Genomic DNA, 15,621 nt, shown 5'->3' with positions numbered 1-15,621 from the left:
TGGCTTCCAAACTGATTTTCTTCACTTCAGACCTCAGTTCGCTTTCTGGCTGCTTTATCTCTGGCTTCCTTGAGAGGGCTTTGTCTAGAAGGCTAAGTGAAATCAAAAGTGTAAAGATTCTGTTGGAGAAGCCCTTTTTGTGTCCCCCAGAGGACCCTCCTCCACTGCCCATGCTGGACTTGAACTTGCCATGCCAGACCTTCTGTCTCTCCCCCTCCGCCTTCATCTCCACCCGATTCCATCTCCCAGCTTCAAAATATTTATTGGTTTAACCCAACCTGCCTTTCCAGCCGGGCTGCGCCACAGAGCTGCTCCCCAGCCACCGCCTTCTCTTCCGGGGCTCACTTCCTGGCTCGCCTCCCCCCTCCCTGGCAGCCCATGTTTCCGCCTGTGTTTGTGGCACGGCCGTCTAAGAATGTTGGCAAACACATCCACTTTGCCTTCATGGTGAGTTGCCCTCGGTGTCTTTCCGTGACATATTTCTGTTCTCTGATTGGGTGGAATCCAGGTCTTCCAACCCACAGGGGGAGCCCAGAGATCTCCTGCTATCCCAGTGAACCCCTGGACAAGAGAGGAGAAAGACTTGGGCTTGGACAGTGGGTACTGCTGGCCAAGCAGTCAAGCGGGAAGGGCAGAGTGCCAAGTGCTGACCAGGGCTGGCCTCATGTTGCTTCTCAGATCTGATGAGACGGTCTTAGTCTGGGCTAGCCGGGTCAGGAGCTACAGTTTACTTCCTTGTTGGTGTCTAAAGGTCCATTGACTCGTGGCTGGGCAGAAGAGAGAGCAGAAGGGGAGGGGTGGAGACGGAAGGGGAAGCAGGTCAGAGGCCGTAAGCAGGACTGAAGAGTGAAACTTGTGGCTTTTCTACACGCCATAAATTTAGTGTCACGCTTGCCTGGTGAGACGCTATATTCCGGACGCTCCGCATGACGTCGCCAACCTCCTGCGTCTGGCCAGCAAACTGCTCGCTACATCTGCCATTTTAAAGCGTGAATTGGTCAATCCCCAAAAATGAATTCACCAACCTGAAAAGTGCTATCCCCCGGTGGACAACCAGCAGGCCACCCGCCAAAGAAAGGTATGGAGGTGAAGAAGCGTTACCTCCGCCTCTGATGCCCCACCCTCACGCCCACCTCCCTCTCCCTTCTCATGGGGGACATTTTAAAAATGGAGAACAGCCTGGAGCAATGAATAAGCAGACACATGCCTCGGCTGAGACTGTCTGTGCCTCTTTGAGCATGCAGAGAATCTCCCCTGTGCACTGTCATTTGCTGTCAATTATCCATGGCTGCATTCCTTAGATATGGGGCTAAAGGTGTGGTGGGGCCGGTCCCTACCAAAAGCGATAGGAGTCATCCTTACCTCTGAAGTTGGGAATACTCCTGAGGAGGTGGATGTAACCTGAAATGGTTTCCCAGTATTTGAAGAGATTCCTAGATGTAAGCAAAGGCAACTAGCTTTGGGCTGGCAGTGGGTGTGCCCAACAGAATAATAGCAATAATAATACATTTTTATTTCTATTCCACCCTTTCCTGGTTGGTTCTGGGCCAAGCAACAACTGACTTTAAATACATACAGATCAAAACAGCATTTAAAACAATACAACTGCAGCCTCCTGAAGGTAATTTTCTCCTTTCTGGGATTGGCCAGAGCTTGGACCATTTCCACCTTAGGAGACAGACCTTGCTTTAGTCTCGCCTTGGATTTCCCTTGGATGCTGTGAGTAGACTCTGCTCTCCTCCCCTTATTTCCCAGGCTGAAATTCACAATACGCTTTCTTCCTTGAGTCCGACAGAGGTCGCCTCCCCTCATGTTTTGCTCTTTTCTCCTTTTCCAAAAATGTGTTTGTTTTGCAAAATGGTGCCAGCTTGAACCTTTGTTTTCGTCATGCCCCTTAAACCTTCTGCACCCTTGATTGCCTCCCCCTCCCCCCCAAAGTGTCCTGGGTGTTTTTTTAAACCTTGAGTTACAGCATTATAATGTTAGACCATTATAACTCTGCTGTGTAAGATTGCTTTCTAAAAAACCCTTAGAAACAGCATTGGAATGCGATCACAGTGTTGTAATGGGGGCACCTGGAAACCCCTGATTGTATACTTTTCTGCCTTGGGCAGCCATGAATTAGATCCCATTAGACCCAGCTTGAAAAAATGAAATCTGGGGATTCCTTTGCCTGTGGGGCAAGGGAGGGGGCGATTCAGGACAGCACCCAAAGAACCGCATTTTAGTGCAGAAATGGACGAAAAAGTCGACCCTTTAAAATGCAAATCTGAACTTTATCACTGGTGTGTAAACAGTCTTGGATGGGCCTAGTGCTGGTGGAGGGATTCCCAGGCAGGGAGGGCAGTGTTTGGATGTTTATAGCTGGCCTCAAGCACAGACGTGGTGGAACAGCTCAGTTTTGCTGATGCTCTGGGACTGTTTAAGGTCTGGGAGGGCCTTGGCCTCCTCAGGCAGATTGTTCCACCAGGCCAGCTCCATGGCCCAAAAAAGCCCAGCCCTGGTCGAGGCCAGGTTTATTATTTTTGAAATGGGGACCCTGAGTAGATCTTGATTGGTCAATCCGAATACTCTCTGGAGAGTATAGAGGGAAAGGCGTTCCAGAGATAGGGTCCCAGACTGTTTAGGGCTTTGTGAAAATAAGAGTCAAAACCTTGAATCTGATCTGCTCTCCAATCTGGAACCGGTACCATTGAGAGAGCACCGGTTTCATAGGTGCTCTCCATGGAGAGGTCCTCATAAGCAGGGGTAGTCAACCTGTGGTCCTCCAGGTGTTCATGGACTACAATTCCCAGGAGCCCCTGCCAGCATTTGCTGGCAGGGGCTCCTGGGAATTGTAGTCCATGAACATCTGGAGGACCACAGGTTGACTACCCCTGCTCATAAGAACCTGATCGACTGCCTATGGGGTCAGTTGGAGTTTCCAGAGCAGCGTTGAGAGCAGCCCAGCATAGAACAAATTACAGAGGTCTAGTTTGGAGGCGACAGTTGCGTGGATCACAAGGGTTAGGCGGGGTGCTGATGGGTAAAATGCAAGCTGTACTGCTCTCATGTCCTCCTTCCAGTCGCAACGGAGTGCTGCTGACTCCTCCTGGCGTGTGGTCTGATGCTGCAGTTGACTGGATGAAAAGCCCCAGGGGACCCGTGGGAAAGGCGGGGACGGGATAAACTGGTCCTAGCCTTCTGGAGCGGCAAGAATCTCCCACAAGAAGGGTCTGCTGGGCCTCCAACTCAATTCATTCTCAAGGAACTGCCCCAAACATCCTCTCCCAGGCAAGCAGGGGCTAAAAAAGAATAGTCAAAAACGGTTGTAGGCAAAAAGCAAAAAAAACCTTAATAATATATTCCTATAAGGTACAAAACCCTTTCCTTGTATCTAAACTCTTTTTCAACCAAGCACTTCCTGAATGGAGAAAAAAAATCTCCTATAAATTGAATGCAAAACTCAAAATCATGACGTACAAGTATCCACACCATAAATTTGGCAGAAAAAACTATAGGAACAAAATTTCCTCAATCGACTTACTAGACAGAGTCAATTTCAGGCTGTCTTCAATAATACACAAAAAATACAAAACATTTTTACAGAAAAAAAGTGTTTGACCATATATTCAAAATGCAATGTCATGCAAGTTTCTATTACACCCACACCTTTGCCCCCTTCGGCTGCACCCCCCGCCCCAATCTCTAGGTTTTTCCTTACATGGAGCTGGCTAACCTACAGTCAAGGCTTTTCTGTGTTCCAATTTCCTTGCTTGAAAATTCTTGTTTCTCTGGGGTCCCCCCTCTGCTGCACATGTTTTGCTGCCTCTAGTGGTCAATTCAATATATCACTTTTTAGCAGTAAAAAAAAGCCAGATTCGAGGAGCACCATAAAGACAAACAAAATTTCTGTCAGGGGAGGAACTTTCCAAAGTCCTTGCTCACTTCTTCTGGTATATGGATCTGTTTATGTCCATCATATCTCCCTGCAGACTTACATGGCAGGTTTTTAGGCCAGACTTAACCTGATGTAATATCAAATATGACCATGAGAGGGAGCAGAACACCTACACCTGCCTCCACATGCACTATGTGTGGAATTCAGATGTTACCTGACTAATTGCTAGGAACAAGTCTAATGAGTTGGTCGGAAGGCCCTGTAGCTTTCTTCACAGAAAGCCTTTGTGAAATGCTGAATGGGAGGGACAATGTACAAGTCTGAAGCTCATTCACATATGAAGTCTCCTCCCCTAATTCAGGATTTATCTTCATCTCCCGCTCCCATTGCTGCTTCAGTCTGCATTCGCCTAACTGCTTTACAAACCCCAGAACCTGCTATGCTGAAAATGAACACGAAACTGGCTTGGCTGCTCTTTGCTCTGTGCGTAGGAATGGCTTTTTTCATTGGGTGGGTTTCCAGAACGAGGCCACAGAAGACCCCCGTCTGCCAGAGCCAGCAGCAGGAGGGGTGCTTGAAGGACGGAGGCCAAGAGGGACCCAGCTTGGTCTTTGCCGATCTAACTCCAGAGGAGATGGTCCAAGTGAAGACGTACTTGTGGGACAACCTGGGGATGCCTTTAGTGGATGCCCCTCGATCCAAGCCGTCAGACAACTGCATTTATTCCATCGTGCTCTACCTTCCGCCCAAAACGGAGGTGCTGGAATTCCTGGATCACCAAGGGAGGAAGCCGACCCGACAAGCCCTGGCTGTGGTCCATTTTGGAAACCAAGAGGACCCAAATATCACCGAATATGTCGTGGGGCCTCTTCCAAGGCCTACGTATCACCAAGATATCACCGTGCAGAGGTATGGAAGGAAACTGCAGTATTACGAAAGATTCTTTTTGAGTATTGACATAATTAGAATCAATATTCTCTTAATAACCAAGGAATATCCTAAAGCTCCCAAGTTTATGCGCCAGGCAATTGATTATAATGCCACAAGCCTTTTGGGGCGACCTGCTCTGCCACCAGGATTTCGATCTGGAGACAGGAAAGTCTGGATGCAGCTTTCCCGGAATGTTGCTGGGTTTTATTTGCATCCGGTTGGGTTGGAGGTCCAAGTGGATGTGAGCAGCTTGAATGTGTCGGCGTGGAACGTGCAGAGTGTGTTCTATAATGGGCAGTACTTTAGGGACATGGAAGACCTTGAGAGGCAGTTCAACGAGGGGAGGGTTCAGGTGGCCAAAGTGAAGAAGCCTCCTCTTGACGGGGGGTACTCATCACTGAAGCCAAGGGTCCCACCCAAACAGCAAGGCCCTCTGCAATATGAACCTCATGGGCCACGCTACTGCATCCGGGACAACCAGGTCTCCTTCATGTCTTGGAGTTTTGCCTTCGGAATGGAAGGCAACCGAGGGCCACGTATCTTCGATGTTAGATTTCAGGGTGAGAGGATAGTCTACGAGTTAAGCCTGCAAGATGCCTCTGCCCTCTACGGGTCCAACAGTCCAATGGCAATGAATAACAGGCTTGAAGACCTAAGCTATGGTCTTGGGAGAGCTGCTCTCAGCCTTACCCAGGGCGTTGATTGTCCTCATTCAGCGACCTACTTGGATGGGCACTATTTCCTTGACTCCTCCCGGCCTCTCACCCGCAGAAACTCTATCTGCATCTTTGAATACAACGCTGAGCTTCCTTTACGACGCCATTTTAACCACTTGCTCTCTGAATTTTACGGCGCGTTACCTGATTCAGTTCTCATCTTCAGGGCCATCTCTGTAATTAGTAATTATGACTTTATCTGGGATTTTGTGTTCCATCAAAACGGAGCTGTTCGTGTCAGCACACATGCCAGTGGGTACATTCAGACTTCTTACTTCTTTGGCGATGCTGCAGATTTTGGGAACAGAGTCCAGGAGTTGACACTGGGAACAATTCACACTCACAATATTCACTACAAAGTGGACTTGGACGTTGGTGGTATGTCCCTTTTTGCTCCCTCCCCACCCTGGCAACCTAGCCGTGTCTGTCTTCATAGAATGAAACGTACAGCTGTATCTTCTAGGTTTTTATGTGCATCCTGAAATCTGTCAAGGGAATTCCCACATTCACAATCGTTAAAGCATCTAATTAATGTTCTTGTTTAGCATGCAAGTGGGAAGGATTTTCCGTGTCTATCAAGCCAGCTCTTCTTCTCAGTTTCTTCCCCGCCGCTGCCTTGCCCCGTAATCCTCTTTAGTGTTACACATGCCTCAAATGAGGGACGCCCAGCGAGTGGCTGTCCTCCTGCATCTACCTCCAGAGTTACAAGAGCTTCCTTTCTTGTAGGGAAGGCAGAATGGTGCCGCGTGCCAAGGAAACACCTGGCTCTTCTCCTGCCCTGAGCGCCTTCTCTTAATACCTGGGCGGCTGCGGCTAGAAATTAAAGAGGAAACGTGCCGTGCGTCTCCAGGCTGGGCTTGGCTTTGATGACTTGACTGTGCGTCTCTGGAGAGGGCATCCCAGACAGACAGCCACATCCACATCCGCCTGTTTTTGCAAAGTGAGCCGCCTTCCTCCCCCTCCGAGCCTTTTACCCCCATCGCTGCTTCCCGCCAACTGCTGGATCCATGTGGTGTGACACTAGGAACCCACCTCTGAAATTGCTGGATGAACCCAAGCCATTGTCTTATTAATTGATTGATTTATATTAATTCCTTATCCAAAACATTTCATAGGATCCTAGAATCATGGAGTTGGAAGGGACCTCCAAGGTCAGTGGGTCCAACCCCCTGCACTACCTGCCCACCCACATTGACTCCAATTCCATGCTCCACTCCAAGGATATCAGAATCCCTAGCCAGTCTGGCCTGGAGGAAATTTGCCTCCTGACCCCAAAGTGGCGATCGGCCTTTCCCTGGGCAAGTACAAAAGGGGCACAAGAGCCAAGAATAGACAGCGTCCCTTCTGCCCACCCTCTTACAGTCTGCCTCAGTTCACAGGATCAGGATTTCTGCGAGGTGGCTCTCTAGCCTCTGCTCAAAAGCTTCCAAGGAAGGAGAACCCACCACCTCCCGAGGAAGCCCATTCCACTGAGGAACTGCTCTGTTAGGAACTTCTTATGGATGTTTAGCCAAAAATTCTTTTGAATTTATTTCAACCCATTGGTTGTGGTCCGACCCTCTGGAGCAGCAGAAAACAACTCTGCTCCATCCTCTGTGTGACAGCCCTTCAGTATTTGAAGATAGTGATCGTATCCCCTCTCAGTCATCTCCTCTCCAGGCTAAACAGACCAAGCTCCCCAACCTTTCCTCCTACGTCTTGGTCTGCAAACCCCTCACCATCTTCGTAGCCCTCCTGTGGACACGCTCCAGTTTGTCTACATCCTTTATCATTTGTGGTGCCCCAAACTGAACACAGGACTCCAAGTGAGGTCTAACCAGCTCAGAATTTTCTTCCTTGGAGAGCTCCAGGCAGCCTGTGTTGTGTGTGTATCTCTGAAGGCTGTCAAGTCTCAGCTAATTTATGGTCACCCCAGAAAGGGCCTTTCAAGGCGAGTGAGAAGCTGAGACATTGCTTTCCTTCGCAGAGCCTTCCTTGGGGGCCCATTCAAATACTGACCCTGCTTAACTTCTGAGGTCTGAAATCAGGCTATCCCATGCCGGTGTGGTGTAAAGAACGGCATTCTCTGATCTGGACAACCGGGTGTGATTCTCCATCCCTCCCCATGCAGCCAGCTGGGTGACCTTGGGCTAGTCACAGTTCTCTTAGAGCTGGACTCACAGAGGTGTTCTCTTAGAGCTCTCAAGCCCCACCTCCATCACAGAGAAAGGAAGAGAAAGATGTTTGTTAGATGCTTTGGGGCCCCTTCAGGTAGTGAGATGCGGAGTAAAAAGAAAAAGAACAGCCCTTCCCTCCCAAAGGCAGCATACAATATAAAGAAAGCAACTGTTTTAAAAACCAAATACATAACAATACCCGAGTTTTAAATCTTCAATTAAGATCGCCAATCCATAAATACAGTATGAGTGATTGCAGAAGACCCCTTTTCCCCCCAAATGGGATCACAAGGCCAGAGGTCTCTGGGATCCAGAGAAAGCACAACAAGAGAAGAGAGATCTTGCTTGCTCACTTGGGTGGCCTGTCTTACTAGGCCAGTTATTTGAGCTCAGACCGTCTGGGTAGATCCTTTAAAGAGTTCATAGTTGTTTTTGGACAGCTCAGTGTCCTCCTCTCTGCACTTCCTGGTTTGTCCACATTCCCTTTTTCCTTGTGTGTGTGATATTTTTTATGTTTAATGCACCGGTGGCAGAATGCACCCTCCTGCAATCTGCCCACTCGCTTGGGGGCCTGGAACCCCAATTCTTTTCTCATAGCGTTCCCCCAAAAGAGATTTCCTTGGCCCTCCCTGGCAACATGCTCCTCACCCACTGCCTATCAGTTGGTGACTTCTGTTTCCATGTCTCTGAAGAGAGCTGCATGCACGCAAAAGCCTACCCAGAATAAAACTTGGGCTTAAAGGTAACAAAGGACCTTGGTGTCGTGGTTAAGAGCAGTGGCCTCCAATCTGGAGAACCAACTTTGATTTCCCACTCCTGCTCCCCGTGGGCCAGTCACAATTCTCTTAGAGCTCTCTCTGCCCCACCTCCCTCCCTGAGTGCCTGTCGTAGGGAGACAAAAGGAAGGTGATCGTAAGCTGCTTTGAGGCTCCGTTGAGTAGTGAAGAGTGGGGTACAGCACTGCAGCACTTCTTCTTCTGTTGCTTCCTACCAGCATGGCAGCCCACCTGAGTGCCTTCTGACTGCTCTCCTTGGCCTTTTACTCCCCTCTAGGTGTTAAAAATTCCCTGGTGACCAATGACATGGCCTTCACGAAAGTGCAAGCCCCCTGGGACCCAGAGCATGAGATCCACCAGATGCGGCTGAAAAGACAAATCCTGCAGACCGAGGACGAGGCTGCCTTCCGCCTTGACGCCCCCTTCCCCAGGAACATCTATTTTGCAGCCAACAGCACCAACAGGTGGGGCCACGACCGCGGCTACAGGATTCAGATCTACAGCTTCTCCGGGGACCACTTGCCCGAGTCGGATCCTATGGAGCGAGCCATCAGTTGGGGCCGGTAAGCCGTTTATCTCTAGCCGAGATCCGCCAATGGATTCACGGCCATTTTAAACCCTTGGGAGTGGACTGTATACTACTGGGGTGATAGTGGACTGACTTTAGGTGCTGAGCCAGGGCTGGAAGCCTGCGGTCGAGCGTCCGCCTGAAGCTCCCCGATGGAAAAAGGACTGGGAAGACCACTCTTTCCCATTTGTCCCAGGAATGTGAGTGTCACACTTTCCAGGGAGATGTGACAGAGCTGCCTCCAGCTGTGACTGAGTGGGTTGAAAACTTAGATGTTGGTCTTTAGGGGGATTGCCCCAATCTGCCTGCATAACTCTCATCCCTACTTGGCTATATATTTTATAGAATGATGCCCCCCACATGTGGAAGGCGTGTGTGCTCAGGGGGCAGATAAAAACCCTAGACAGGCTGAACCCAGCCTCCCAGCCTTGTTTGACGCTCCTTCTCCTCTATTCTATCATCACAGCAACCCTGTAGGTTAAGCAGACTGGCCTAAGGTCGCCCAGGAAGCTTTCTTAGATTGAGTCAAGCCGTTTGTCAGTCAAGGTCATAACTGGCAGCAGTAGAGAAAATTCTAGTTCAGGGTATTCCCAAACAAAAAACCCCAAAAAGAACCAGCCAGTTTGGGCGGATCCATTTTGCTTCTCTCGACTTAGAAGTAGGTAAAAGTAAAGGTATCCCCTGTGCAAGCACCGGGTCATGTCTGACCCTTGGGGTGACGCCCTCCAGCGTTTTCATGGCAGACTCAATACGGGGTGGTTTGCCAGTGCCTTCCCCAGTCATGACCATTTACCCCCCAGCAAGCAAGCTGGGTACTCATTTTACCGACCTCGGAAGGATGGAAGGCTGAGTCAACCTTGAGCCGACTGCTGGGATCGAACTCCCAGCCTCATGGGCAGAGCTTTCAGACTGCATGTCTGCTTGCCTTACCACGCTGCGCCACAAGAGGCTCCTTGTAGGGGGGTAGCAAACAAAGACTGCTGAAATGGTGGCCAGCCATTTCAGTAATTGATAATTGATCTTGATTGTGCTTGGAAGTGAGAGGGAGCACAATCGATCACTGAAATGGCTGCCAGCCATTGAAAACTGATAGTCTGGAGGGTCTGCCCATCAGTTGCTAGGTTTAAATGGCTGGCAGCCATTTCAGCAGTCCATTTTGCTTCCGCCCTCTTGATAGGATGGTTTTCAAGGAGCCGCAGGAACCTAACCATTGACAACTGTAATCAGGGTCCCTCAGGACCACAGACAGTTCCACAGGGCCTGCAAGACAGAGCTGTTCCACCAGGCCTACGGCTGAGGCCTAGAAACAACCTGTAGTTGCTGGCCTCCCTGTCTACAGCCCACCCAACAAAATATCATCTGAATAAATTTATTGTTCCTCCCTCTTTTTCACTTGGGGAAGGAAGTGGTGGGATGCTGACGTTAATTTTATATTTAATTATCATTTTTAATATTTTAAAAACCTGACATTTAATGTCATGTTTATGCATTCCAACCCTTTAGAAGCCCCCCTGTGCCCCCGAGGAAGGGCAAGTTATAAACATTTGCGGGGGCACAAATCGGCCAAATTCGTGACAAATTTTGGGTTGTGGACCAGTTGGTGCTCATCCCTAGTCTTAAGTGGACATGCTGGGTCTTTCTCTATGCACAGCGGGTGATCTATGACTAAGCCCTGCCCCCTCCCAAGACTGCACTTGATTCCTCCTGAGCCTATGCAGAGTAGTTTCCCGTCGCGGTCGAGTTGTCACAGCAGCCCTCCCCCCCCCCGATTCCATCTGTCCCTTGGGGATGGCTGGTTGCCCTGGCCACACCTGCCCCTGGCGCCTCTGCCCAGCACGAGGTGACGCCCTCAGCAATGCTTCTCTCGCTCTGCTCTTGAGGTACAAGCTGGCGGTCACCAAGCGGAAGGAGGAAGAGCCCTTCAGCACCAGTGTCTACAACCAGAATGACCCCTGGACACCCTCCGTGGCCTTCGCGGACTTCATAAACAACGAGACCATCACCAATGAGGTGAGAGGTGGACTCTGCAGGATGCTGGCAAAGCTTATGAGGGGTCAACGGAGCAGGTTGCTCATGCGGACAGGGGTGTGCGTGGCTAGGTGACCACTTCTGGCCCAATTCTGGGGCTCCTCAAAGCCTGACAAATATTTCAGGGGCTCTTCCACGATCAGAGGTCTGAAAAAGGCTGTGCTAGAGGCTTATGCTAGGATGTAATATTTATAGCAGTGTTTATTAGTAAAAACCCACACAAATGACGAAAACAAGCTGCTCTTCTCTCCACTGCCTCTTCTACCAGTTCCTCCGCAAAAACTGGGGCGAGAGCCCAGCCAACTGAGCAGAAGGGTTGCAGCCTTGGAGACATTTCTGGGCGTGGAGCCCGAGCCACACAGCTCCCCTCTGAAGGCTGAGCTCGTTCTGTGCTGCGGAGTTGTGCTCTCGATGCTTAGGAGCTAGTTCGTTTGGAGCTGTGTGGTTTTAGAACGGAAGCAGAAGCGCTTTGTTGTTAAGGAGCTCCGGACTTGAAAAGAGAGCCGAGGGTTCTAGCTATGGCGGAGAGTATGTCCAGCTGCCCTAGGGGATGAAGGGAAGCCAGGCAGCTGGATGGAACTCCCTAGAATAGCACTGGAGGTAAACAAAGGAAAGCAGCAGCACAGGGAAAGTGCCAAAGGTCCCCATCTAGCTTTACTCATCCTGCTGCCCACTCTGATGTCTTTACATCTTTGCCTTCCAACGTCCTCCTGATATTTCTGCCTTTTACCGGCCTCTTTAGCTGGACTGCAGGCCCCGGGGCAACTTTCTAATCCTTCAGATGCACGATTCCTGCTTCTACGGAGGCGGCACAAATGTTATGCCTCATCTTCCTGGGGCTTTTCCTGTCCTGTGGCCCTTTCTGCTTGGGATCCTTCCATGGCCATCTTTGGGGGGAGGATCTCTCTATCCATCCATCCATCCATCCATCCATCCATCCATCCATCTCTCTGTCTCCCTCCCTCCCTGGCCTCTTATCAGCTCTTCCGACCAGATGACCAAATGATCCCGCCCTTTCTGTCCCCCCTGCCCAGGACCTGGTGGCCTGGATCAACGTCGGCTTCCTGCACATTCCGCATTCGGAGGACATCCCCAACACCGTGACCGTCGGGAACGCCGTTGGGTTCATGCTGAGGCCCTACAACTTCTTTGACGACGACCCTTCCATCTACTCCCCGGACGGGGTTTTCTTCAGCAGCAAGCAGGACATCACTTCCTGCGCCGTCAACCATCTTGCCTGCGTGGCAAAAATAGCTTCCTGTTTGCCGAACTTTCCGCCTTTCAGTTACGAGGGCTTCCGAAACCTGACAAGGCTGTGAATCCTCCTGGGCGTTTGGGGGGGGGGGGGAGGGGAGGGGGTGCTGCGGGGCCATGAAGAAGCAACTCCGCCTGAGCCGTGCGTGTAACAGGGGCGGTTAGTGCTGGGGTCTTCCAAATACTCACCCTTGCTTGCTTGTGTTGTATAGATTGTTGTACAGAAGTACCTTTCCTCTGGGCTCAGGTGTGCCCTGCAGATGGCTCAGTTGTCGTCCGCCTTCCCCCTTAGTCTGCTTCTGCCAAGAGCTCAAGCATCATTTTCATCCTGAAGATGTTAACAAGTTTTAGGGTTACCAGCTCTGGATTAGGAATAACCTGGAGAATTTGGGGGTGGGTTTGGGGCGGGGAGGGACTTCAGTGGCTGTAAGGCCCCCCAGTCTGCCTTCTGAGCAGCCCTTTTCTCCAGGGGAACTGATCTCCAGGTGCTGCCTGGGGAGGAGCTGTAATTCCAGGGGATCCACAGGACCCACCTGGAGGTTGGTACCCCTAACAGCTGTATCTACACTATGTGGATGAATTAGCAGAGTTAAGGGTTCTTCCTTGCTTGGAAACACCACTGACTATGATTCTGTGGGATGAGATAAGGACCTCTAACGAAGCCTTGGCACACGCCATGTCCAGGCCAGCATGGGTCACCTCACAGGTGTGCCCCAAGACTGGCACACCTTTAAAAGCCTTTGTTTCCGTGGCACTCCGTAGGGAGGGGGAGAGTCCAGTCTCTCTCCCCCCCACTTTGGCCAGTGGAAAGGGAGTTGGGGGAGCTTTTGGTCCCCTTCCTCTGGCTCCACATGTTGGCCACATCAGACCTCTATGGAACCGACCTGCTTTGGGCTGCCCCTGGGGCCTGTCGCCTGGCGCCACTGGAAGCGGCATCAGGAATGAAACTAAGAAGAAAACCAAGGCTGTGTCTCCTTGCCAGAAGCTTGTAACATGGAGTTCTTGGCAATTCCTAGAGCTCCCGGAAAGTGACAGCAGGTATTTCTAGGAATCACCAAGAGCTCGACTTCCTTTAAGGAGACGGGGCTTTGTTTTCCTTTTAATTTTTCTCCTAAGCGAAAAGACAACACAGTTAGCAGCCAACAAGCTGTCAGCCTGCAGCAAACGAGGCACCGTCCCCCACCCTTGACAGAGGCTACAGTTCCTAGATGCCCGCTTAGCTTTATGACTGAGCTGGGGGGAAACACGGGGAGGTGGGGGGGGAATCTGGAGCCAACCACGGTCAAGGGGGCAGAGCAGCAGTGAGGCAGCGTTGAGGGTGAGCTGACCCCTTGGCCGGCTGCAGTCAGGGACCACGAGAGAAGGACCCAAAGACTTGCATCAGGGAGCTTCGTCCCAATCTTCCTCGCAAGCCGTGCCCCATGTCGGAGCATCTGGGTGCTAATTCTACCCCATTTTTTTGGTAACTTTTCTCCTACTTAATTACTTGCTGTAATTTTTGTTTAATAAACTGCTTCCTGTTCACTCCGCCTGAATTCTTCACACCTCTAATTCGGCCGTGCCTAAAGAGACGGAAAAGGCGCTCCAGACTCTCTCTCAAAGTCCACGACCCAGAGGGAGGGGCCAGCTGCTAAGGCCTGAAGGGGAAAAGGGGGGGGTCTGTGGGGGGAGAGAGCGAGAGATCCCTGGAAGGGACCTCCTGTGACTGTCTCCTGAATTCAGATGGGGGAATAATCCCTGGGCAAGCGGGCGGGGAAAGAGTTTGGGTGTGGTGGGCGAGTTAATCAGAACTAATGGAATCCCTGAGGTGTGGTGGGAAGGAAAGCGCATTAAGAGGGTGATGCAGCAATTCCTGGGTGCGCCTTTGCCCTGCAAATTGGTGTTGTCTCGAGAAAGGGAAGAGAAACCTGAGCAGCCAAGAACCCCTGCGGGCTGAAGCTGATCCCAGCGGAGAGATACGGGGAGCTCCTGAAAAGCACGGCAGCAAACTTGTCCTTGTTTGTCCTTGTGTAGCCACCGCTGGCCGGTCCTTGGCTAAACGGGCAGGTTTGTGCATTTCTGGTGCTGAGATGCAACGGCCATGCGACATGCAAACCGGGTGCAGGTAATGCTGATGAAAGGGGTCAGGGGGCAAAGTGCCCCTCAAAATGAGGAAGGGGTCTCACCGCTCATACCTGCCTCTGTGTGGCAGCCCTGCGGGGCTTTTCCCCCTCTCCGCGACGTGCGTACTGAATGAGGGGGGGGGGGTCCTTCCTATCTCTCTCCGGTTGTGACGCCTGTCTTCAAGCACAAGGGCTCTTGAGGAAACCATTTTGGGCGAAGGGAGACGTGGGGTCTGTAGGAGCCAAGGGTGAGGTTCCACGATTGTGACCACGTATGCCGGCTTTAATGAAGGCTTGGCGTGGCCAGTGCTTATCAGGCATTCTTCCGGCGGCTTTTACAGCCAGACTCCCCAGGAAAGCAGAACCACTAGCAACAAGACAGAACCAACTCAGCATCCACCGGTCGGAAGTGCTTGTAGAATCCTGGCAAATTTCCCCCACAAAAGGAGACGTGAATATTTAGGGCAGTGGTGGCCAAAGGCAGGCTGAGCCCGAACTCCCAGAATCCGCAAGAACAGTCATCAGTCTCTTCCAGATAACATCTGAAGGAGTTCAGGAGGAGCCTCTGACTTCAGCCTGAGTCTGCCGCACTTGACTTCCCAGCACCCTCGACCTCACCCAGGCCTCCAGCCGGTAGGTCCCAACAGGCGGCCTTCTCGCCCAGCCTTGGACTTAATTGCTCCTTCACACAGAGCAGTCAGAAGACTCCTTAATGGAAAAGTTGCAGATTACAGTTCTAGGCCCACTCACTTGAAAGGAAAGCCTTCAGGCGTTAGTTTGGGTTAGTTTGCCTTCAGGTTAGTTTGCCTTCAGGTTGGCTTGACGAGTCAAAAAGAGGCCAAGGCCCTTCCTAAAAGTGCAGTCCTATGCGGAATGTCCTCCCCATAACAACCCATGGATGCGAAAGCTGGACCCTGAAGAAGGGAGATGGGAGGAGAACAGATGCCTTTGAATTATGGAGTTGGAGACGAATGCTGTGGATATCCTGGACAGCCACAGTTCCCAACAAGAGAGGAGCAAACCAACTAGGTCATTAGAAGGCAAGATATTACGGCTGAAGCTCACTTACTTTGGACACATCATGCGATCAAACTCACTAGAAAAATCCTTAATGCTCGGCATGGTCAGCGGCAAAAGGCAACGTGGTCGCCAAAGGATCCGCTGGCTCGACACGATCAAAGCCGATCTAGGGATGACCATGAGCCAACTGA

General features: G+C 51.1%; 1 protein-coding gene across 6 annotated transcripts in view; it reads left to right on the top strand.

Annotated features, from left to right (window-relative positions):
• LOC143825688 (amine oxidase [copper-containing] 3-like) overlaps window positions 1–12,387 on the top strand; it is a 43,489-nt gene extending 31,102 nt beyond the window's left edge. For 5 of the 6 annotated variants that reach the window (XM_077313920.1, XM_077313919.1, XM_077313918.1 and 2 more), the window contains exons 2-4: window positions 8,736–9,021; window positions 10,907–11,036; window positions 12,089–12,387. In XM_077313920.1, coding sequence (XP_077170035.1) covers window positions 8,736–9,021; window positions 10,907–11,036; window positions 12,089–12,373 — 701 coding nt within the window. In that variant the 3' untranslated portion in view covers window positions 12,374–12,387. Of the gene's footprint in view, window positions 1–4,328; window positions 5,905–8,735; window positions 9,022–10,906; window positions 11,037–12,088 lie in introns of those variants that run through there. The other variant, XM_077313923.1, reaches the window with a different exon arrangement.
• Window positions 12,388–15,621: the final 3,234 nt, after the last annotated feature.

Source organism: Paroedura picta, chromosome 16 (genome assembly GCF_049243985.1).
Source record: "Paroedura picta isolate Pp20150507F chromosome 16, Ppicta_v3.0, whole genome shotgun sequence".
NCBI lineage: Eukaryota > Metazoa > Chordata > Lepidosauria > Squamata > Gekkonidae > Paroedura > Paroedura picta.
Note: the sequence above shows the minus strand (reverse complement) of the source record. Positions and strands in the feature narration are given on the sequence as shown.